This window comes from Protopterus annectens, chromosome 5.part0, assembly GCF_019279795.1.
Source record: "Protopterus annectens isolate FY-2018-M chromosome 5.part0, PAN1.0, whole genome shotgun sequence".
NCBI classification, from domain to species: Eukaryota; Metazoa; Chordata; order Ceratodontiformes; family Protopteridae; genus Protopterus; species Protopterus annectens.
In genome coordinates this window covers 1,421,897,527-1,421,924,063 of record NC_056735.1, presented here as the reverse complement: position 1 = coordinate 1,421,924,063, position 26,537 = coordinate 1,421,897,527, and the positions used below count along the sequence as shown (strand labels likewise).

The window sequence follows — 26,537 nt, the reverse complement described above, 5'->3', positions numbered from 1 at the left end:
TTGGAATTCTCTTATTGCTCCTAAAAGTTCTAAAGCTAGAGGGATATCAGTTTTTTGCCTGAGTATGTAAGTTAGGAAGTGATCACTGATTTGTTCGGGTTGGGTACCTGCTTTACACATTTGAGGGTGGTTACTTATGAGAATCCAGTCTAGTATGCTTTCTATGTTGTTGGGCTTACTAATTCTAGTGGTGGATGATATGACCTGCGTGAAACCATATAAATTTATGTGGGTGGTAGGGAAGTCTGAGGAACAGATGTTCCAGCCAATATTAAAATCTCATTGAACAATGGTTTCTTGTGGGCAGTTTATGGACAGCCATTGTAGGATGTCCTCAAGGGTATTAGTGTTGTTACCTGGCGGAATGTAAATACAGCCAATGTTTATAGATTTGTGTTTGTTGATTTGTAGTTTTGTAATTAGTATTTCTGCATTTGTAGTTTGCGGAGCTTGTGGAGAATTTGAAATAGTTACATTAAGTGTAATTTTATATAAAACAGCTACCCCACCCGATGTGCGGTCTAGTCTTAAAATATTGTAACCAGGCGGTATAACTTCATTGTCAGCAGTGGTTGGCTTCAGCCAGGTTTCAGTAAGACATGGTGTATCTAGGGAGTGTACTGCCATGAGAGCATGCAAGTAATGGATCTTATTATTTAGGCTTCTAATATTTAGGTGACAGATCAGGGGAGAGAGTTGGAGGTTTTGTTTAAGGTTTGCAGCCTAGTGGGACTATTACTTATTGGCCTGGTTACATCAGATGGAGTTGGTCCTGGGTTGGGTGAATTTTTCTTTTTATGTTTGCACAGCTTTAATGTTCTCAGTAAAGCTATTTTTGGAGACAAGACATATACAATATCATATATAAAATATGAATATACTACATCCGCATATTTTCGGTGTCTGCTGGACAAAACGCTCTGTCTGAAAAATACAAATAAGATATAACAGCAATTAGGAATGCATACCTGGGAAGAAAATAAAAACATTAACTCCTGCTAGCCGAATTATGGAAATCAAATATTCAACAGAGAACCGCACCTATAACACTAAAATTAATACCCACGTTTATAACCTACGAGAGAAAGAGTGCTACAATACATATATTTGTAGTCGCCCCAGTGACGCAGGGTTGAGGGGTGTTGACTTTCGTGTGTTGGCTTGCTAGGGCTTATGCACTATTCACTACTTGTAGACCAATAGCATTTCAGCTGAAAGAAGGAGTGTAACTACGAAGATGGCGTCATTGCGTGTGTTAAGACGTAATTTAGACCATGTTCAGTAAGTTATTATACCAGACTAATTCAATATTGATATTTCATTAGTAATTTTACCTCTTCCTAGTGAAACAGTTGTATTTACGTTAAGTTCATAAGAAGTCATCATTTAAGTATATCCTGTCGCAGTAATGCCGTTCTAAGCCTCCACATTTGTGACCTTTGGTATACCATATTACACTTAAAATGTACTTCGATAACTTTAGTGAGCAAAATGAGTAGTGCCATTATAGTATTCCATTGTCTTAGCTGTAAGCATTTTAGCTGTGGTACTTGTAAGACAAAAAATCAAGATTGGGAACTGTAGTAAAGTGTCAAGGAAAGTTGTCTTTCTGACTGTTATTGTTCAGTTTGACTGAATTATTCCACTGTATGTGTGCAGATAATCATTAAAATTGTAGAATGAATTGATGTGGAAACTTTCAGAAAGAGCTATCCACGAGATGCTCCGTTAGAGGTAGAGTTGGGTTTTCGGAGTGTAGCTGTAGAAACTTTCAGAAACTATCCCTGAGATGCTCCATTAGAGGTGGAGTTGGGTTGGAGTGTAGAATTACCGATGTAGAAATTTATTGCAGATTTTCGCTTCATATTTTCTGTTTGTTCATCATACATTTGTGTCTTTTGGAAAATTGTTAAGGGTTGAAGTCGTTTTAGTTTCAGACTTCATTTCATTCAGAAATGCATGCCAATGCAAAAACCTATTATTCTAGTAACTGTTTATGTCCCTATTTTGGGTCTTTGTCCCTCCATTCGTTTTGCCTTTTCTTGTGCTAAGAGGTTGAGAGTTATAGCCATTTTGCCGCGCAGAACAACACATCAGAAGCCTAGCTTCAGTTCAAACACATACATGAAAATAAAGTGTATAAATGAGCTAGCAAAGAAAGTAACTGTGCCCAGTGTGTTGTATTATTATGTTACCACCTATTTGTTTAAAGACTTCTTGATATAAATAATAGTATTGTTTAGTGTTTCATCTTTACATATGGTTTTGTGTGCATGCATCTCATTCCCTCAGGGTATATGTGATGGATGGGACGACAGCACCATTGGTTGGAGTTAGTGTTTGAAGGTTAGGACAAGGGAAAGGAATGCCCACCTCAGAACAATATCACACATGAATTAAATGCTTATTTCCTTTATGGCTTATAGGTAGGAAATCCTCCAAAGGGAGGTTGTAGTAGCTGCCAGTAATTGTAAATTACAGAAAAAATGGATACCAATAGCAGGACGTTAGAGGAAAAACATGACAGACATTGGGCTTATTTACCCTAAAATTTTGGACATAACAGCAAAGATCTTGAGATTTACCTGAAAACCTTGAGTCTCATATTCAAACTCTGTGAGTTTCCAGGTATAAGATGAGTTGGTATTACAACCACGAGTTTTGAATGTAAACAACTTCTAGACCATTTCACATCCCCTCCCAATGCAGCATAGCTACCCTTTTTACTACAGTGTATATAGGTTCATAGGTAGGTACTAGGCTATTGGCCCTAGGGCCTATATAAGCCTAGCCAAAGGTACCCTGGCTTTCGCCACCCAAGAAAATTATTTTCCTGTGCCACTGTCGAGCAGAGCCACAGAAGTGATCCCCGGGGTGAATCTCCTATCTCCCATCCAATCATCAAGATTTTTCTTGAAGAGTGCTAATGAGGAGCTTTGTGTGATATAGATAGGTAGTTTGTTCCAGAGTATGGGAAGTCTCTGGGACAGGAATCTATCCCTCCAGCATGTTCTGTTTATTGTGGTGACGAGGTTTAGGTCCCTAGAGCGTGTAGCTCGTAGGGATTGGGATTTCTTTAAGTGGAGCATGTCTAAAAGCTCTGGGTTTGACATAGCTTTGTGTGTTAGGCAGAGATCGCCTTTGAATAGGCGATATGCAACAGAGTAAAGCTGCAGTTTTTTGAGACGGTCTGCATAGGGCATCTCTTTGAGGCCAGTAATCCTCTTTGTGAGGTATTTCTGTGGCCTTTCCAGTTGTTGTAGATGTCTTGTGAGGTACATACCTAAAGGGGTAACTAAACATGGAGTGAACATTGTAGCACATAACATTAAAAATATTTGCCTTTGTCGAGTAGAGCCACTAGAGTTATCCCCGGGGTGAATTTTCTATTTCCCATCCACTCATCAAGATTTCTATTGAAGAGGGTCAGCAAGGTGCTCTGCTTGACATGTATGGGAAGTCTGTTCCATAGCATGACACAGATGGAATGCCATGCAGGAGTGGTCCTCTGATCATGTGAGATAACTACTAATGCAACAAGCACCCATCACATCACTATACACACAATTATATTATTTTGTTGGGCCTCTTGTTTCCTTTTTAATTTCATTTAGCTGTTTGGAGGTGGAGCATTTAGGGCCCTTGTGCCAGGCAAAATGTTACATCTATCCATCCCTTTATAATTGACATGCTCTTATGCGAGTTGTATAGGTCGCAGGCTTAGAATGGTAGACAGCTTTCCCTATCCCTAACATCTATCCTTAGCTTTTCCTGTGGAATCCCCAGACATTGCCAGGGAAGCTGAGAAATATAATCCCTCCAATACTTCCCTCTTAGTGGGCTATGCCTAAAACACTTCTGTGGGGAGGTGCCCAGACCACCTCAGCTGGCTTCCCTCATCTTAGAATCGCAGTGGTTATAACCTGAGATGTTCCTGGATTGTCATGCTCTTCCGTTTGTCAGAGAATATGATTTCCATTTTCCCTGTTCAGGAGCCTCATATCTGCTGTTTGCACTTGTGGTCTCACTTGAATATATTTAAGTTAAAGCCAAGAAAATGGACATTATCATTTGCTTGTCACATACACAGATGGAATGGCATGCGGAGTGGCCCGCTGACCCTGTATTGTTGTACAGACTGCCCCCCACACTCAGGAGATTCCCTGGTACATTGAAATGCCTTTTCCTGTTTTACAAAATGCACATTGACAATACTGGAAAATTCTCATGGTCCCTCCAGTGCCCTTATAAGGACACATAGCTGATCTGCTGATCCACTGCTCCGTGGAGAGGACAAAATCCACATTGCTTCTTCTGAAGCAGAAGATTAGCTGGGTGAACATTTTCTAACAGCACGGAGTAGGTTTCCCTGTGAGACACAGAAATAAGACCACTGGATAATTGGAACACATCATCTTGTCCCCCGGTTTGAAAGGTCCATTACCCCATTTTGCCAACCAGAAATATTGTCCAGGCCTAATAAACACTGAAAAGGTGTGTTAACAATAAGAACATACGAATATCCATCTCCTTCAGCATTTTTCATCCATTGGATGTCATCACCTTTTGTAGTGCTGTAACAGTGGAACTGTTTAATAGCCATAGCGATCTTTATCTATATATATGCGTTTAGTCCTACCAGCTGCTTCTGCGATTGCTGTCTAAGAGGAGTGCTGTAGAGTGCGGGTTATGTAGTTCTAATTGTTAATGAGCTAGCTGCAGTAATTTGTCCTGCCATGTGATTCACTGACATTGTAGAGAAATTAGTTGAAATATAGATCTTATGGATGCTCACCATGTTTTTCTGTTGTGTTATTTATTAAGTCTAATGATGTGACATGGTGTCACAGTGGTGAGATATCCATCAGAATGGAAGATGTATATCTACAGAATCAAAGGAATGCATCTGCAGGAGTTTTTATGCTTTGAACTGCAGAAGTATAAACACATTGGAAATATGGGCAAAGTGATTTCATTACAAAAATAAATTGGCAGAAATGGAATGTCGGGATACACAAATTTGATTTATTCCTCTCCAGAAGTTGTTCAGCTGAAAAATTCGAAGAGTGTTTTGTTTAATTCCTTTATTGACTCTGGAAGTCCGACTGGGCTAGAATTTAGCATCTTTTCAGTGGAGAACTGGTTATAAAAGCTCTGATTAAACTGAACATTTAAACATCAAGCAGAAATGCAATGACACTATTCAATTATACAGTTCTTCAAGAACAGGTTTCCTAGAGTTAACAGTCACATTAGTACGGATTTGTAATGAAGAGAGTTTGCAACAAGACTGTATGCAAGTCCATTATGCACTAGAGAACAAGTAAGCCAGTATGTACTTCTGTTTTGACTTACTTAAAACTTTTGACAGTTTTAAGACTAGAGGTTTGTATGTTTACTGTGTTTTACACGTATTCGAGAGAAAAAAGCATTGCATAGTACAGTGGCATGAGGTAACATTAATACCATTTGACAACAGCAGTACTGAGATAGTTAGTGTGATTTATGTTTTACAGGTGCATACGAAAGTATAACAGGCTGAATATTTGTATTGTTATGTTATAGCTATGATTATAGGGATACTTGCATTTTGCTTGGATAAGAGAGACATTTTCAGAAATAGCAGAAAGTGTCCATGCATAACAGAAACAGACCTGTCCTTTTGGAATTCTGAAGTACAAGAGGAATTGCTAGTATATAGTTAAAATGATTAAATGAGAAAAAAAGAATGTGTTTAAAATAAAATATGAGTTAAATAATATGACAAAAATGTGAAATAGCCCCCATGTAACCATCAAGCCTCCCTGACTGCCATATGATTCACCCATTTTCTCCCTCGGTGTGACAGCGCACCATGTTTGTTTCCCTTAGAGGTTAGAGTCAAGTACTGAGAATGCCCCATGTCCATTTTCAGGTCTACCAGCCTCAATGAAGCACACCTGGACTTTCTCCATTTTGGATTGGGACTGACATGGAACCTGATGGTGTCCTGACGGATCTTGGCCATCTTCCATCTGCTGTGAGGATTTTCTTATGACCTACCTTTTACTTTCCCTTTCCTTTATGGTATCATGGTTACATCTGGGGAGAAGGTGTGCAATGAGGACATGTGGCATATTGCCCCACCTCTGCAGCAGTTCAGCTGTGTCCACCACTCTGTTCCCTCTATGGACCATGCATCCTAGTCACACAATGTTTTCAGTCTGCATCAGGGATCAACACAGGCAATACCCACATAACCTCTCTCCCCTCCTGGGATGGAAAAATATATCCTTCCCTGTCGTCAGTTGCCTGCGCCACTAATGAAACCCAGGTTGCTCGGGCCATAGTTGAAGCTTCATTCTTCTATACCACCAGAGTGACCTATCTATTGTGTCTATTTGGATGAATATGGGTTTTCTTGGTTAGGTACCTACGTCTGCACACCATGGCTATGATTTCTCATATATGCTTGCTATATGAGTCACATGCATGCTTCCTCATATGCTAGTCTGTGGTTCACAGTGAATCAGTCTTCAGGGATATGCTAGGAAGTCATGGGTCTTCCAGTGGGCCAACGGCACCCTCTCTCCTATAGGCAAGTGAACCAATGGTTGCCTCTCATTTCCTAACTCCCCTGTGCAGGCTGTTCTAGCACATGGGCCACCGATTGAATCCTGATCATCTAGAACTGAAGTGCTAAGCTAACCTATCTCTGAGGCAGTGTGTTGTAACAAAGAAAAGATCCAAGATGGAGGCACTTACAGTGTTATAATTAAGGCTTAAACTCATTGTTTCATAGGTATGTACTAGGCAGCCAGTCTGCAGGCTATTACAAGCCTAGCCAAAAACCCATATTCAAAAGTTCTCTCCACTCTCAAGGAAGGCAAATCAGAGGAGAATTTGAGGTGGTCTATCTAATTACCCAGGTTTGCCTTGAAAGTGGCAAAGGCGCTACTCTGCTTGGCATGTAGTAGAAGTTTTTTCCAGAGATGAGGGATAGCAAGGGGTGGGGTATGAATCTACTATACCAGCATGTCTTACATCTTGATGAAGGTTTAGTTTCTTTAACTTGGTATTTCATGAGCCATTTGTTCTGTGAAAGAGCAGGAGGTCAAAGAGAGTTGGATCTTTCATGACTTGAAAGGATAGACACAGAGCTCCATGGAGGAGTCTCTATGAGACTAGTACAAAGGTGAGGCAGATGGTCAGTTCTGATTTTTTTGAGGCCCTAATCCTTTTATTTATGAATTTCAAAGGTTTCTCATTACATACCAGAAAGTGCATTATATTAATAATGGGTATGATGAGATATGAGTAAAGGATAATTAAGACTTGTTTGGATCTAGTGGAGGTGCCTTTGGAAATTAAGTGAGCTAGCTAGAAAGGTTTCTGAGGTACTGCACAGACATTATCATCAGTTAATAAGGAATTGGCAGCAAGAATTGTATCATACTTCATTTGCTTGCAGGAATGTTATAAGCATGAGAGAAATTGTCCTGCTTTTAATCAGTTCTATAAAATATATGCTGGAGATTATACATGGAAAAGTGTATCCAGAAATATGGAAATAAACCATTTGGACTGATGAAGTAAAAATATTAGATACTGTGAAATTTGAAGCACCATGTCTGGAATGTGAGGGTGACTGTTGGAAAGAAATGCTGAGAATTAATGGACAAGCTGTGGAATTTAAATTTGATAGAGATGATGGCTGTAATAACATATCAGGAAATAGTATTAAAGCTTTTAGATTGGAAAATTCTCAAGAGCTTTTTGCATGTTGATAACTTACTCTGATATAAACTAGGAATAATAAAAAAATTTCCATTGCAAAGACTGCTTGCTTTCAAAACCAGCCAGTCTCAGAGATATCAGATATAGTGTAAAGCATTATCTGTGATATTCTGTGTGACTGTACTGATTTCTGTATGGGCTTGTGGAGTTTCCCAAAAGAATATCATATATAAATAAAGCCTGATGTAGTGCTAGTGAAGCATGGCCCTAGAAATGGAAGGAAGGAAAGAATGAGAAGAAGTAAAGCTCAGCGGGGGATAAAGAGAATGGAAAGCCCAGCTTGCCAGTAAAAAGCAAACAGAGTCAACAGAACACGTGAATATTATGGTCACTGTGGTAAAAAAGGCAACATTTACATTGGTATTGACTTGCAGGATCTGAATAGAATAATTAAAAGAGAGTATTACCATTTCCTTACAGATGAATAATTGGTCTCAAGATACCAAATGCTAAGTGTTTTGCAGTACTAGTAGATATAATTAGATGAACAGGGCTTCAAATTCTCTTCAAATTCTATGCATTTAATGTACCATTAGACAAAATTTGGAAGGTACAGACTATTTAGACTGCTACTTGACATTTCATCAGCAGCAGTGGTGTTCCAAATAGCTGTGATTCAAGTAAATGAAGGTTTGGAAGGTGCTGTAGATATCATTGATGATGTATTTGCATGGTGTTGGGGAAAAAGAACATAGCAAGATACTAATTTGGCTGTTTGATTCATAATTTCAAGCTAAATAAGAGAAGCATTTAAAATCATAGAGTCTTAATATCAGAGGATCTGAAAAACCTAATCTAAGAACAAGTCTGATCATTTCTGAAAATGACAAGACAAGGAGGCATTACAGAACTTTCTAGGAATGTTGCAGTGTCTTGCAAAATTGTAACTGTGAATTTAAGAAAGCTGTTAGATCAAGATGTACCATCTGAATGGAGCTGTGCCTAAATATGCAGAAATAGAGTATGTAGTACCAAATTGTCCCGTATGCAGTGTATATTACAAGAATGGTCCTGAGGAAAACATTCTTATCTTACCCAATTACAGATCATCCTTGGTGTCAGGTAGATACATATTTGTTGCAATTCAAAAAAGCCATTGTGTTTCCCGTATGTGTGGATAATTATCTTGTGTTTCCTGGAATGGTTAAACTGACAGATAACACAAATGCAAGCACAGCAATTTCATTAAAGTCTTCAAGTGCATGTGTGTCACTTCTAATCTTCATTTTCATAATGGATTATCTGATGTCTTCATATCTGACAGTGACATGCAAATACACATCTCAAGAATTCAGATGATTTGAGCATAACTGGGAATTCAAACATAACATTTAATCCAGTATTTTCCACAATTCAGTGTTCATGTGAGGAGAACTATGCCACATTGAATAATCTCAAGAGAAATGTCTGTAAAAAAAACTCTACAAGGATTATTGTCTTACAATTGTAAAAACCTTTCATCAGTTCAGCTGTTGATGGGCATACATTTGAAAAGCAGATTTTATAACTATGTTACTGATGCTTGAAATTGACATAAAGTAAATCAATCCTCTAAAGCAGAAACATTAACTTTTTAAGTCTGTTAAGTAAGAATGCAAAAGCCATGAGGACGTTTGCATCCAAAATCTGAAGTTATTTGTTAAGCAACAAGTCTCAGATATTTGTAAAAGACAAACACATTGAATCCAAAGTTACATGAAGGTGAACACAGGCAGCTATGTTCTTGCTGCAAGAAGATGCAGCCTGTAAAAACGGTGGTAGGTATGAGCTACAGAGGCTGTCTGCCGAAGTTGTGTTTCCATCTCAAAAGGAAGACCAGATGTCCAAAATAGTCGTGTTACATTTTTTAGATATGACAGAAGATTGAAGAAACCAGACAAGTTATATAGACTGTTACAACACCCATCTCCAGTGGAACAGTGGAATACATTTCTGAGTATGGCCTAGTTGACCTGAATTTGATTAGCATCTTGAGCTCCAGGCAAAGCTGGCTGAAGAGGATGGGCGTGAGTGGATGCTGTTAGCTCATGTACTGTTCCAAGGCCATCTCCAGTAGACTTGTAGAATATAGTTCTGACTATGGCCCAGGTGTCCCAGGTTTGGTTAGAGGCTTTACCACTTTTTGGAGCTGGTCAAAGAGGATGGGAGTGAGTGGCTGATGACAGCTCACCCATCCTTGGGGGAGGGAGTGAGGCAGCCATGGCCAACTGAAAGTCACTCTCCATGGTCTTGCTAAACTTCTCTTATACCTGGACCTTCTTGGCTTATTGGTACCCGTCATTCAAATCAAAAGTAATCTTATATTTTCCTTTTTGTAATCAAATGCAAGACTGAGGAATGGGTCTGTGGGTAATTAAATATGCCGATGATTGCAAACTAGTTAACATAATTACTTAGAAGATGTTGTAGTTTTCCATGATAGTTATAGGTTCATACTAGGTGGTTTATCAAGTAGATTATGTATAGCCAAGCCTCAAGATCACACTTCATCAGTAGCCTGTGACGTGAATCAATAGTGCCTACTTTTATACCCTTTCAGTGAAGGTTTGAGGGCCAGACCAGGAGTAAATTTGCAGTTTCCCTTACATTTACCCAATCTGTGCTTAAAGAGGGTCTGGGAGCTACTTTGTTTTACATTTTAAGGTAAGCCTGTACCATAAAATAGAGATTATTTGAGTGAGATGTGTATCTGCCAGCATCTCCTATTTATGCTGCTGTGGAATTTTAGTTCCTTTGAGTGGGTGTTTAGGGTGTTGTTTGTTTTGTGGATGTGTAGGAGGTCACACCAGACTGGAGCCTTTGAGGCTTTGTAGGTCAGGCAGAGACCATCCCTCAAGAGTCTGTAAGAAATGGAAAAAAGAGAAGGTGTTTTAAGATGGTCTGTTTGGCACAAGGAAGGGATGCCATCAATTATCTTAATGAGGAAATGACATGTTATTTGAGTTGAGTTATAAGTTTAGACAAGTGCATACTGAAACAGGCACTGTATTGAAGTAATGGTCTGATGAGGGAGGAGTAGAGAGGGATGATAACTCTCCTTGACTTAAAAAAGATATATGCCTATAATTAGTCTGGCGAGATATAAGGAGTGCCTAATGATAGTGGTTACATAGTGATCAAAGGTTAATTCATTGTCAAGGAAAGTGCTCAGATCTGTAATAAAGGTGTCAGTTTTCAAGGGGGTTTCATCTTTGTGGTAGATACATACATACATTTATTTATTTATTTAACATTTGTTGACTGGGAAAGTCCGACTAGGACAGAGCCTATTTCCAGAGGAGGCCCGGGAAGAAATGCTCCAGACATGTGTTTGGACTGTGGGAAGAAACCCATGCGAATGCAGGGAGGACATGCAGGCTCCACACAGAAGGCACCCCAACCAAGAATCGAACTGGAGAACCTCTTGCTGCATACATGGTGCATATATTTGCTAAAGGACAAAATACTACTTTTCTTGGCATTTAACTTAAGGTCATAGTCAAGTCAGCACTTGTTTGTACATGTTAGGACCTTCTGGAATATCCTTAAGTAAGCTGGACTGTTTATGACAACTCATTTTGCAGTCTTCACATACCTGGTCAACCAAAGGTCCTTGACATCAGCTTTGTTGTCAGAGAAGTGAATAATGAAGAGAAGTAGCCCAAGGACCAATCCCTGAGGGAAAACATTGGTGTCCCTCTTTAGACGTATGTCACCCGAGGCTCTATTCTTTTACCTCTCCTCTATCTGCATTAACAAACTCCCCCTTGATCCCTCCCCCTCGTCTTTCTGTCCTACTTTATGCTGATGACATAGTCCTTCTCTTCTCTGGCCATTCCCTCTTCTCATAAACCTTCAGGCTGATTTTCATGCCCGTGTTCAATGAATTAGTGATAGGTAGTTGTTGCTTAACTCCTCCAAAATAAAAATAAAGACAAAAACAATGCCTTTTGGTACTGGGCAAAAGCACATTTCTGTCTCCAGACCTCTACTTATCCTTAGTCTGAGTAACACTATTGAAATATTCACTACATTCAAATACCCTTCCTAAATTTCCATCTCCACCCTGACCACACACACACACACACACACACACACACACACACACACACACACACAAATCAACTGTCTCCTATTTTGAACTAATAAGATCTCCCCCTTTTCTTTCTAGAATTTGTAGGCATGCAAATGTATCTTTCAGGCAGAGCTAGAATATGGTCTACATCTGATTGCTGTAGCCTCTAAAAGAAATGCATCCGCCATTCAAGCCGTTTCAAATGCCGTATGCAGATTCATCATTTTCTCCTCAAAAATTAACATTGTTACAAAATGATTAGAAAAGCTTGTTTGGTTACCTGTGAAACAACATGCTGACTTTCTACTTGCCTGTCAGCTGTTCAGCTGTTTAAACTTAAAAAGAATGAGACTTTCTTTCCACTAGTTTTTAGACTATTCAGAGATGCACCAACATACAACCTTATAAGTCATAACCACTTGGGTCCTCTTCTCCAAATCCTACCAAACTAGGCTTCAGTGCATAAGTCATGCTTTCAGTCTTCGGTTACAATTTGTGTGAATCTCTCCCTTCTTTTCTTAAGGATCATTCCTCTTACCCCATTTTCCAATTAAAACTAAAAGCATATTACAAGATTCAAGGAAATGCACCTGCTCACTGTGTCTGACTCTGGTCATGTAACCATTCATCTTCCTACCGTTCTTCCCTCTTTGTAGCGTATTTTCATTCTACTTTTCATTGTGATTCTTTCAGCGTGACAGCTGTGATATCCACTGTGTATATAATGCATGCGTATAGTATGTTTTTTTCAGTTACTCTGTGAAAAAAAAATGTCATGTATCTATCATCTTTATACCATCAAACCAACTCTGATATTCGGTTTAATATATAATACATGTATATATTGCATTTTGTTATTCACTCTGTATATAATGTCTTGTATCTGTTATTATCCCCAAGCTGACACTGCAATAGGTCAAAGAGAATCAGCGTTCTAACGTGGTTAACAACTTGAAAATACATAAACAATCCTTTTTTGATGAGAGCATGCCCTTGATATTAATAGATTTGGTTCTGTCCGTAAACCAGTTGTCCAGTAGCTAACTCAGGAGTTTACATTTATTGCTAATGTCAGAAAGTGTGATAGTATCAGAGGCCTGCATCCAGTGCATCAGTGACATGTTCAAGGAAATCCACCAGATTAAGGAGGCAAGATCTACTTTTAACAAACCCAGAGTGGTTTGGGTCATTGTTAGTAAGTTTCATAACAATGTGCTGCATTGTTTTATAAGTAGGTATTGTGACGTTTATAGGTCTATAGTTTCCATAGTCTGTGGTCCATCCTCCTTTGTGGAAGAGGGTAAGTACTACAGTTCTGCACACTTCTGTAACAAATCCAGTGGACAAAATCTAATATTTTTGATCCCCTAATTGTGATGCTAACTAGTTGGTCTAAGGAGCTAGCATTTATGAAATCTGTGAAGATTTAAGATTTATAAGTGCATACTTATTTGTGGTAATGTGGAATTCCCAGTTAATGGAAAGATAATTGATATTTCCAAGGGGAATAATGTTAGGTTTAATGGGAGGGACTCCACTTTAGATATGCCTTGTGGGCTGCAGATGACATGGAAGTCGCACAGTACTTGACTAGGATATTGAATGGAGTTTAACAGTAAGTAAGATGTGGAGGACCTTAAGGTAATTGCCCTACCTTATGTGTCTGGATGAGATTTGGTTTCTTAGGAATACAGATATGCTCCATCCAGCAGCACAGTCATTTTTGGGGGTAGGTTTGAAAGAGCAGTAGGCATTGAAACCCACCATTGTGGAGGTGCTATTACTACAATGAAACTATGTTTCAGTAACTGTGCAGTACAGATATCTGTAGTTTGGGAGGCCTGGAAGGAATGCAACTTCTTATTTAGGTTTCTAGTGTTGAGCAGTGCTACCTTTATTTTAATCATGATTTTGTTTGACTATGTTAGTAGTTTGAGGTGACTGATGGGGTAAAGAAGAAGTTTTGTCCAATTGTTGAAAGTCATGAGGAGAGATATGCAGGCTATCTCTAACACAGTAGATTGGTGCTGTTCATCATCTCATCCCAAGGTGATACAAATTAGAGTAGTTTTTCAATGAGGTATAAAGTAGTACAGATCTCTTCCTAGAGCCACTAGGCATGCTGTTTAGAAAAAAAAAATACATACCTGGTGCATTAGTAATGACCTAACCTTTAATGTCAGTAGTTGTAGCGTGAGATCTTGCAAAAAAAAAAAAAAAAAAAAAAGGATGTAAAATATTACAGGGGTTCCATTCAGATGATCGGCATTCTAAAACTTTGAATGTCATATGGCCAAGACCATATGATCAAAGTTTTAAAACTTCAAACATTCTGAACGGCCTTCTCCATACAGGGTGGAATGGGAAATTTTCCCTTTTCCTCGCTGTAGTATGATCTCGGAGTTGTTATATTTAAATAGCAGGGGGTGGGGTGGGGGTATGGCGCGCAGGGGGGCTTGCCCCCCCTGCAAAAACATCCAGGAGGTTTTTTGTTTTGTTTTTGTTTTTGTTTGTATTTCAGGTGTTCGAAGTTTTGCAACTTCGATCATATGGTCTCGGCCATATGACAGTCGAAGTTGTAAAACTTCGATCATCTGAAGTAGATCTGATTACAGTATAAGCAGTCATATTTTAGAAATGGCATTATTGAAGACCTAGAAACAGCAGTACACAGTAGTCTAAATTATGACCAGTGTGTATCTACCAACGTCAGAAATATTATTCTATAGCCCATCTAATTCTGAAAGGCATGCCAAGTCTCTCTAGGGAGAGCAATGTACCACTTTATACCTCACTGATTGGACCCATATTTAAATTCTCTATTGTGTTTTCTTGCATTCAAGCATGCTACTAGAAAGAACTTAAAAGCAACAATAATTCTTACTAGAAAAATCAAAGGGTTGGAAAACTTTATTCAAAAAGGTTTTGCAGACTGTCATTATATTCTGTTTCTGTTGGTTACTTAGCAGTAACCTCTGCCTATTCTATAAGGCAGTGTTTGATTAGGTTCTGTATGAATGTCTGTGCTTGGACTATACTCCTGGGGAGTATAACTTCAATATGGGGAATTTAATAATGAAAATAAGTATCGGTAATAGAAACAAATGGGGCAAATATATTACGCAGTGCCTTCCAAGATTATGGAATGGGCTTCCTTTGCCTTGTCATCAGAAAGTCAGTTATTGGCTTCCTTTAAAAGTCATTCTTTTTTAAACATATTTACTATATCATCACATTTCAAATGGTCACTTGAGTTTACCTACAGTACATCTTTATTAAATAATCACATTTTAAAAGATTAGATGAGTTTATATATCACATGTTTGCACACAATTAATAGAAAATAAAACAAATTGTGGTAAGAGTTTTCATTGTTGTTGTCATTTGGCATACATATGTTTTCTTTTTAACACTTGTCATTCACTCCCACATTACATAAATTGCTCACTTCTTGCCCTCCCTTTACCATTAGTCCTCCTCCTGAACATTGTACTTATGCTGTTCCCACAAATTCTATTTATTTGTATGAAAATTGTTCCTTACTTTAGAAGTACTGGATTAGTTTATTTAGCCAGTCGTTGTAGTTGCAAAAGTTTCTGTTTAGGAAAAACTGTTAAAACACTTTCACAGAAGATTTATGAACATTGTGCTGATGTTAAGAAAAAAGATTTCACAACTGCATTTGTGACGCCTGCACACTGGCCTAGTAATCAAGGAGCCTAAATCTTCATCACTAGCACCAGTGCGGGGTGTGCTCATTGGAGGGATAACAAGTACACACACAGTGAAGTACAGTTTCCCTTAAGAGCACACAGAGATCACAGTCAGTCTTTGGCTGGTTTCTCTCTATCTCCAGATCCCCAGTAAGACTCCCCACTGGCACAGCTATAGGGTCCAGATCTCAGCCTAGTAGTCAAGCTAAAACCTCCAGCACCCTCTCTGTCTGGTTCTCCTGGGCCATGCCCTTGAGTTCCCTGAGCCTTGTTCTGAGGTTTAGGACATATGCCACAACAGACTCTTTGTGAGATTCACACTCACCCTCCCACTTATCTCGAATTAAGTCTAGAGGTCCCTTCAACCTACGCCCATACAACAACTCAAAGGGTGAAAAAACCTGTGGATTCCTGGGGAACCTCTCTGTAAGTAAACAACAGATGGGGCAGATATTTGTCCCACTCCCTCTTAAACTGGTCTGCAAATGCCCGTAGCATGGACTTGATTGTAGAGTTTAACCTCTCAACAAGACCATTAGTCTGGAGATGGTAGGGGGTGGTCTTCAGATGCTTCACCCCACAGTACTTCCACAGACAAGCCAGCAGGTCTGACATGAAATTGGCACCTCTGTCAGTCAGTATTTCTTTTGGGAAACCTACCCTGCTGAAAACCCTCTAACAAAGCATTTGCCACCTTTTCCACCTCAATGGAGGACAAAACCACTGCCTCAGGGTATCTTGTAGCATAATCTACTACCACTAGGATATACTTTTTCCCTGTGGAACTTGGGTTTTCAGAGGCCCCACAATATCCATAGCTACCCTCTGAAATGGCTCCTCAATCACAGGCAGAGGCATCAAAGGAGCTCTCACCTTGTCTCCTGCCTTGCCTACCTTTTGGCACTGCTCACAAATCCTACAGTACCTGTTACATCTCTGGAAATTCCAGGTCAATAGAATTTCTGCGTAATATGTATCTTTGTACATTTTATGCCCATATGACCTGCAAAGGGAGGACTATGGCTAGAAGCGCTAGATGGTAGGCTATGGGCACTACCAACTGCTGTATTCTGTCACCTTCTAGCCCTCCATCAGGGGTCCACTCTCTATACAGTAACCCTTTATCCCAGTATACAGAACCCCCTTCCCTTGAAAATCAGGTGCCTCACTAGCTACTTGCCTCAGGCCTTGTAATGCAGGGTGTAAGAGTTGAGCCTGCCTCAACTCTCTCTTTGTAACCCTTCCCAGCTCCCCTTCCACAGGAAGTCTGGCATACTCTGACAGCAGTTCCTCATTGTCAGCCTGGGTACTATTACTCACCTCTACCTTTGCAGTCTCTCTGTTCAAGGGAACATCAGTACCCACAAGCAGCTGTGGCTTCTCTTCAGTCTCACTGATACAGAGTAGCTCCCTCCCTGAAGTAACCACTTCACCTGTCCTGGCTGCAAGTATGTGGTCTGACTGGGTCTCCCCCAGGCTACAAGACCCACATGCTTGCCTCCAAGCCTGACTGCATGTAACTGCATAAGCACATGGTACTGCCTCATGAAAATCCTTCCCTACCAAGACATCTGCAGGATGGTAGTTTGGTACCCCTGTTGTCTCAAGACAAACTACTATTGGCATTTTGTCTTTCCCACTTACTGGCTCCCTCACCTTTTGTTCCCCACCTTGCCTCCTTGGACATCTATATGCCACATAGCCCCACTGGTTGCATTCAAAACATTTAACTCCAAAAACACCACTCCACGAGCCAACTCACCAAAGAAAGAAAAAAACACACTGAACAACTGGAGAAACAGTCACCATACTCTTTTAGTCTGTTCCTAGTACTTCGGCATCAAGCCTTCCAGGGAATAATCATGCACAAGAATGGTGTACTTTATATACATTTCACTACATTCATTATTCAGTTAAATTATACAATATTTATATAGTAATATAGTAAGCCCATGGGGCCACAAAGTTCCAAAATTAATAATATATCTACTTTCCATCCTTAAAATGCATCCATATTCCATGCTTGTACTGCATCTTGTTTGTTTAAAACAGAAAAAAATAAACTGCTAGTGTCACCATTGTGAACAGCATGGAAATGCTGGGCCACAGGATTATTAAGCCTAATATGCCTCACATCCCCCAAATGCTCCATAATTCTTTTTTTCACCATTCTTCTGGTTTGGCCTATATACCACTTTACAGGTTGACAATCACATCCAATGGCATAAACAATCCCACTGGTACTGCAGTTGTAAGATCCCAGGGCAATGAGCTTCTTTCCATTGATCAAACTACCTGAATATTAATATGGAGTTAGATTTACATGTATAGGTTGAAATGTTTTAGTATGCATTATTTTATATATGCATAGATATATAGGATGAATGATTTATATGTATAGGATAAAATATTTAAATATTTAAGCATTTGTTAATCTAAAGATGTATAGGTGCATTGGCATGAATGTCTTAAACTGTTAAGTTAAATGCAATAGGAATGTAAGGGGTTGCATTTTAAAAGTTTTTTGATGCACTTGAAATGTTTCTGAAGCACTTTAATTGCTCAGGATGCACTTTAGATTTAAATTTTCTTGACTCACTGACTAATTGATCAGCTATTGTAGGGCAAAATGTTTTAGTATTTGTTGTAGAGATGTATAAGTGCTTTTGTATGAACCTGCATTTTAAAAGTTTTTTGATGCACTTTAAATGTTTCTGAAGAATTTTAATTGCTCAGGATGCACTTTAGATTTAAATTTTCTTGACTCATTGATTCATTTATTAACCATTGTAGGGTAAAACATTTTAGTATTTGTTAATCTAGAGATGCATAAGTGATTTTTTATTAACTTCTTAAATTATAATGTTAAATGCAATAGGAATGTAAGGGGTTGCACTTTATATATTTTGATGCACTTTGAATGTTTCTGAAGCACTTTACTGCTCAGGATGCACTTTAGATTTTAATTTTCTTGACTCCCTGATTAATCGATCAATTATTGTATAATTGAATTGAATAATGAATGTAGTGAAATGTATATAAAGTACAACATTCTTGTGCATGATTATTCCCTGGAAGGCTTGATGCCGAAGTACTAGGAACACAGTAAAAGTGGATGGTGACTGTTTCTCCATTTGTTCAGTGTGTTTTTTTTTTTTCATTCAAAACATTTAACCCTAGGTCCTGGATGTGTACCTGGACTAGTGGCTTCCCCTGCTACTGGCAGATTCTGTTGGGGTAGTCTGGGCTGCCCACCATGAGTTCCCTTAGACTAATGAGCAGCACTGGGTGTCCCTTTCCTGTGCAGTGATGCCCTGCTTGCTAGGTATAGGTCTCCCTTCTTCCCCAACTCATCGGAAGTAGCACATTGTCTATCAGCTAACCAAATCCTCATGTCCTCAGGCAAAGTGCTAAGGGCTTGTTCCCTCACCAAAAGGTCTGCCAGCTCTTCAAAAGTGGTGACCTGACATCCACTCACCCACCTATGAAAATAATTGCTCAGTTCAGCAACATATTCACACACACTTTCATCTGCCTTGCATCTATGCTCACGAAACTTTTTCCTATAAGCTTCAGGTGTTAGCTTAAAAAATTCTAGCAAACAATTCTTAACAGCAGCATAATCAAAAAATTTACGATCAAATATATTGGACAATACAGTTACAGCTTTACCATGGAGTAAGGGGGTCAGGAACCATACCCAGAGCCTTTGGTCAACATCATACAGTTTACATACCTAAGGGTTTTGCATCCAGGAAGAAAGAGGTCATCATCTCTCTCTACGTTTCCCTCATTAGACCAATCATATAATATAATGCCCCATTTGGCATGTACCTCACTAGACACAAGCAACAGCTGGAAAGGCAGCAAAAGTACCTCACGAAGAGGATCCTAGGCCTTAAACATTTGTCCTATATGGACAGACTTAAAAAACTCCAACTATTCCCTGTCTCATATCACCTACGTAGAGGCAATCTCTGCTTGACTTACAAAGTCATGTCTGACCCAGCTCTGTTAGAAATGCTACATCTAAAGAAATCCCAATCTCTCTGCACCACACGCTCCAGAGACCTCAGCCTGATTACTGCAATCAACAAAACATGCTGGAGGGGACAGTTCCATAACCCAGAGACTGCCCATCCTATGGAATAGACTTCCCATACACCTCACTGGCTCTCTTCAAGAGAGATCTTGACGAGTGGATGGGAAATAGAAAATTCACCCCAGGGATCACTACAGTGGCTTTACTTGACAGAGGTACTGGGAAATAAGGTCGGGTGGCACAATGCTGGGGTGATCCTATGGGCTAGGCTTGTAAAGGCACCAGGGCCATTAGCCTAGTACACACCTATGAACTTGTGATTGTCCTTGGCTTCAGATGCCAACCTGAGTTCATAAAAAATTTTAAAATTCTTAGTCAGATTCCTAATAGTTTTCCTTGACTGGGGAGTTCTTAGATCTGCTGTACACTCTAATGAATGTTTTCCTTTTATTGTGGATCACCAGGATGGCTTTCTTTTAAGTTTCCCATTATATTTGGATCTGGATGGGACTGCTAGTTCTGTACATTTATTTATTTGGGTGTAAAACTCCTTGGTGAATACATGGTCTGGAGTGATGCTGTTTTAAGTGAATTTTGAGACTTCATCATATAATTTATTGAGATTTGTGCAGCTGACGTCTTTGAATTCCAGTAATGCTGGTTTTGGGGGGGGGGGGGTTACACCATTTATGGGAAATGTTTACCAGCTGATGGTCTGGCTTAATCAGAGAGGGAGTGACTAGGGAAGTTGTGCACGATACTGCTATATTTGTAAGTACCAGATCAAAATATTTTGTCCTCTTGTTGGGCTAGTGACAATCTAGTCCACTGAATTTTTATTTTTTAGGCAAAAAAAAAATTGACCATATCCTACTTTGGGTGGTGTAGGTACTCTTTGTCAGTTGATGGGTAGTTAAAGTCTCTCAAAATTTCAGAGTTCTTATTTGTGGGGAGGACATCTGTGATGGGGGTTGTAGAAGGGGTCCAGTAACAGGTGATAAACTGATAATTGATTTTGTTTAGTGTGATTTGAAGTTTGATAGGTTCACTTTGTGGATCTCTGTCAATCTATAGGTGATATGGTCTCTGACAAATATCGATACACCTCCACAGTTGCTGTTGGGTCTGTAGGCACTAAACCCAGGTATGGAGGGACTGCTTTGTGGACAGTTAAACCAAGTTGCAGCGATTACACATGTATGGATGCCTTCCACATGCAGGCATATCTCAAGACTGGGCAGCTTTGTGTTTAGACTCCTGGCATTGAAGTGAGACAACTTAATTTGATCCTGATTGAATACTGATATGTTTGCTACATTGGAATGTTCATTAACTAAACTTTTAGCTATAAAAGGTGCTGTAGAGCAGCAAAGGCTTTTGTCAGTATGCAGATACCTTTGAACGAGAGGTGCAGACCATCCCTTGCAAAGCAAGTAGGATTGTCAGGAGTCGCATTCCATGCTAATGTATACTGGATCCTCTAGAATAACATTTTTTTAGCCAATTGTTGAAGCCACTTATCTCTTCTTTGTACCTAGGCATCATTGGATTCCACTCAGTATCAAGGCCTTAAACTGGCTTTGTGACATGCATGCATAGTTGTATCCATATTTTTATCAGTAAGTTGAACACATTTCAGTGTAAACATGGGACTCTACCAAGGGTGTGTTTTGTCCACCCACTATTTATGTACATTTCTTGGACAGGCTCTCAAAGCATAACCAGGGCTCAGAGTTTATTTCTTGCAGATGATTATGTTCTCTTAAACTCGAGTGATTTGTCCCTGTGTTCACCAGACTGATTTACTTCTGAGTGAAATGGATAGGTTGAAAATCAGCACTTCCAAATCAGAGGTTATGTATTTCTCTTTGGAAAGAGTGGATTGCTGTCTGCTGATTGGGTGGGGGGCAGATACCCAGATGGAGCAGTTTAAGTATGTTGGGTCTTGTTCACAAGTGAAGGTAGAGGAGATCAGGAGACATCATTATGATGGATTTGGTGACAGCAGTACTGGAGGTATTGTACTAGTTTATAGTGTTGAGCAGGGGCCTGAATTACGGGGTAGAGTGCTCGCTTTACCTTGTCAATGTACTCATCCACATCTACAGTTATGAACTGTGGGAAGTAACTGAAAAAATGAAATTGTACTTGTAAATGGCAGAAGTGAGGTTCTTTCACAATACAGCTAGATTTGCTATTCATGATCTAGTGAAGAGTAGTGAGAAGTTTGATACTCTGGGAGAATCTCATAGAACATCCACTCATCTTCTTGTTAAAGGGAATTGGTTGAAATGATTTGGACACCTACTAGGATGTCCTCTGGGTTCCCGCTGTGGGGGTGTACAAGGCAAAGTCATCTAGAAGGAGATCCTGTGGCAGACTGGGGTCCCATTGGTGAGATTAGATATCTCAGACTACCTGCAAATGTCTGCGGATACCACAATATGATTTGGAGACTGCTAGGGAAGTCTGATGTGCCCTGCACTGCTTGCTACTGTGACCTTCAGTGGGACAGATGGTTTAGAAAGCAAAAGTGCATGTATGTTTCCTGCTGGGTGTATTTTTTTTTCTTTTTTAGCTTTTTGTGAGAGGGTACATTTTGCATTTAAGCCAAGACTCTTTAAAAAATTGTCCTGACACATTACGAAGAGTGGTAAAATAAGAGGCAGTGTTTCTGTGGTTTATCAAAAACACAGGCTACTTTAATACAAAAGATGGATAAAATGATCTTGGACAAATATAAATCAGGTTTTAGAGGTAAGGTACACTTTAATTTTTTATTCTTGTGTGTAGGTTAATTTTAATACTAGGGGGTCAGAGAGAGAGAGAGAGAGAGACACACACACATACATACACACACGCACACACACATTGTCATTGTACTGGTATTGCCCATTGTAGCTGGAAAAGGCAACTTGCTAGTTAATCTGGCAACTACACAGAACCTCTAAATTATAGTTCCTTTCAAACTGCATTAAGAATCTGTCTTGCAGCTTGTACCACAATTATTCTTTCTTTGTTGTGCTTTGTTGCTTTGCATTAAAACCTATGTACTGCCATTGCAAACCAGATACAAGCTGAGAGAGTACTTCAACAATGAATATATTCAGTATTCTTTTGCATAGTGTACTTACAGTTAACAAAAGCAAATAAATATGTTGCTACAGAGGAACATCAGCATCGCTTTAACTGGAAAGATATGTAATTTTCTACTTTTGGTGAATGTCAAGTTGTTGGCATGTAAATGACCTTTATTTGTTGTACTTGGTGTGGTAGGCTGTATCGTCTTAATAATAAATACATTACTAATTATAGTTTGTCTTGGTGTTTGGATTCCAAGCTAGATTTTATTTTCATTTGTTGACTTGTTGACTAAATGAGCTAGTTCATGTTTTGACCTTTTTAAGCCAAGATTTAGGCCACAAGGGCATGACAGAGTGCAATATATAGATATACTTTAGAGTAGTCATTCAAACAACATGTTTAGTGAGGAGAGTGAAATGAGGGTATGCAAAGCAAACTGACTTGGATAGAGAGAGAGAAATTTGGATAGACAGAAAGCATGGAGACTCCCCACAGACTGTGATTAGAGGTCAGGACCGAAGCCATACCTTGGAGATGTTAAACTACGATCTTAACCATTGGATTCACAAGGCTGCCCTGTATGTAAAAGGTTGGAAGTTGATATAAGTGAGTAATTAGTTTTTTCTGTTAATAACCTTATCTACCTACCAAATTAAGTAATACTTTTAATCCTTTTCTTGGTCTGTCATCACATCTGGCTGTAATCAGTCCTGCCGTTTCTCACCAGCCAGAGCTATGTACCATTCATGAATATTGCGAGATTGACTTTGCTCCAATATCCATCAGTATCAGCACTGAGCCTCTTTTTTTTTTTAAGCTGCCCATTCATGTAGTGATTGAGCAGAGTTGTTTATATTTTATTTCTCATGAAGCAGTGTTATGGGACTCCTGTGACTGTGAATATTTGTGCAGTTATAAACTGAAGTTATTGACCTCTGAAGGAATTAATATTGCGTCTGAAAGTCCTTTTTGCTTTACTGTATGTTTCTCTAGTTACCAGGCACCCTTTCATGAAAGTTTGATTGCCAGGTGCAAGATATAAGGCTATTAGTTTCATGAGTTTACAGCAAGGTGCATCTGTAATATAAACTGCTCATATCTAGTTTGTGCCATGGCATGAAATGATAAAGCCCTGAATGTGTCCTAGGCAACTCAGGGTGGGATATTTGAGGTGCAGACAGGGAGGGTGAGCACTCCAGGGGGAGAGGCACCTGCATGAGGTACACGGTGTGGTTAGATTTCTCTGGCGAAAGCCAGGGGAAACGGTCTGAGAGTGCTTACCAAGAATGGGTGGGGCAGCATACTGACAACAGCTCCTTGCAGTGTGTAACCCACCCCACAGGTTGCTACTGCAGCATGCATGAAGTGGGGACAGAAGTTAGTAAAACACTTATGGCAGAAGTATGATGTGGACCAGGGATGTTTTGATCTCCTTGATGGCCCCGACCCTAATTGGAGGTAGTCTTGTGGGAGGTCAGAAGGGGTAGATAGACATGGCAATAATGAAGTGACACCATAGTCCACTGACAGTCAACTATGGGAGACAAAATGTGATGTAAAAAAAAGAAAAAAATGCTTAATTCTAGGGTTGTTCTTAAGAAGTCACTCTTCTCAAAAGGTATTGTAGTGCACAAATCTCCATGATTGCATTTCAAAAACAGGAAAAAAAGATAAGTTTGCTAAGCACCTCTATGTGCATTTGAGATCTGGTTTCATGCAGGCACTTGACTGACAGTGATGATAAATAAAGAATAATAACAGAAGGTAAAACAAGCTTAAAAGTTTTTAGATAATTTGCTCTTCCACACTTTTTTATTTTTTTCTGTCTGGAAACCAGAAATGAAGATTGTTTCACAAACAACTCCATATCAAGTACAACTGGCTTTGTAGTTAATGGACAAGTTCAATACAATGAGTTCCTTAAGTTGAAAATCATTGTGGTATTTACTCCAGACTGTTTCTAGATCCATAGAAGGACAAGACACGAAGATCAGTTCTGATCAAGTTTATAAGCACAAATTCATTTAGCATATTCACACTGAAGACACTACTTTTTCGTAGCACTACCTTATTTCTTGTCAGGCATGGATACAGAAGATTTCTTACTTCATGCTTCACTGAGATCATGTCACAAAAAGTTCCTCAGATTTTTAGTTTGGGGAGAATTGGTTTCAGTTTTTGAGTGCTGCCATTTGGATTATCCACAATTCCCAGAATAACTAACAAATATTAAACTTTAGTGTGTGCATATTTCAGAAAACAAAACTTGGACACCTTTTTTTACCTAGATGATTGCTCAATAATAGGATGGACAAGGGAACTGCTGATCACAGCACGTAAAGTAGACAGTTGCCCTATTTCAGTTTCTAGGAGTAACAGTAAATTATAAGGGTTTATCTCTGACTTCTTCAAAATTAGTGACGTTTATGGGAGCTGTCAAAAACTTGGCACTTAAGAAAGTTTTCTCTACCCTGGACCACCATCGATTCAGGTCAACTGAATTGTCTCAGTAGCAAGCCATCCCAGCAAGACATCTTCTAAGAGATATGTCTTCTGTGTTGTTCTAGTACCTCCCACAAGGTTAAGAATGAGAAAAATACAGAGGACCTCTCAAAAATCTCGAACCAAAGTACCGATCCACTGGAGATGATTCCTAGTCCCTTTTACATAAAGGATGAATTTCTATATTAGACAAATATGACAGACTTTTCCACAGGAAAAATCTTACTTCCTCCATCCACATCTAATAGATTCTTAGACTGAACTTCAACAATCAGTGCAGGGCAACTGACCTGAACCAAAAAAGAAGTTTACCAAAAATGTACTCATGTTTCTTTAAAAATGAACACAACTCGCATAGTAGAAATAATGCATGTTAGGGGGGTATGTCGTTATGTGATTTAGTTATACTTGGCTTTAGCATTTGGTTCCACAGGTTTCATCCTCAGGACCAAACTTAGCTAGTCATGTCTAAATCCTAGGGTAGAAGAGTTGACTGTCACACAGATGTTTTATACTCTAATGTCAGAATGCTAATGTGCAGGTATAGTGACTGTCTACTATTGTGTGCAGTAGCAGTACCTTTAAGAATTCCCCTTAAGCCTAGGTACAGTTGTATCAAATTTAGTTTATATAAGTAGCAGGAGTGTTGGATTGTGTGTGTTGTGGAGGGAGCAAAGCCCCTTTAAAGAGCATCAACAGCTTAATAACAGATTTTGAAATTTGCTGTTTTTTCTTTAGGCCGCACATTAGTATTTGTATACTTCAGTGTCAGATATTTGTTTACTGATATGTTATCATGCAGCCCTAAATCACACAGTAATACTTACCCTGCCATGCATTATTCTTACTTTTGATCATTCTATGTGTTATTATGCCTAAATCCAAACTTCTGACAGGCTTCTGTTGTTTTCAAGCGGGACACTGTTCTATAATAACTCCTTCTGGAGGAGAATAAGTTCTTCGGTGGTTGAAATGCGTGAGCTGTAAAACTGAGCATTTCATTGGCAACAGCAGTGCATCTTTTATTTATTTATTTTTTTTGTCACTGCACTCACAAGGAGGCAACATTATGAATCCCAAAATTATAAGAGAAATTTAATAAAATGGAGTACAGAATATGCATAAAGCAACATTGAGAGAGCCATGACAAATGCGAGTCAGAATCTGTGACATTCTGTTGGTAAAAAGATGTACTGCTTTGGTTATTTCACCATCTCTATGGTTGACTTGGAATATTTCTGCATATATTCAACATAACCTGTCAAGCACAGGGTCAACAGAGCACCACAGGAAAAACATTGTCTGAAACAATATTTGCTGCTTCTGCTATGGAGATATGTAGTTATAGCAGAGTAAGTATCTTGAC

At 39.2% G+C, this 26,537-nt stretch overlaps 1 protein-coding gene across 1 annotated transcript in view; it reads left to right on the top strand.

The window, feature by feature from the left end:
* Window positions 1–1,181: 1,181 nt before the first annotated feature.
* The window catches only part of CLYBL (citramalyl-CoA lyase), a 2,235,763-nt gene continuing 2,210,407 nt past the window's right edge, over window positions 1,182–26,537 (top strand). The window contains exon 1 of the mRNA XM_044071228.1: window positions 1,182–1,281. Within this exon, the coding sequence (XP_043927163.1) occupies window positions 1,238–1,281 (44 nt within the window). The 5' untranslated portion in view covers window positions 1,182–1,237. The remainder of the gene's footprint in view (window positions 1,282–26,537) is intronic.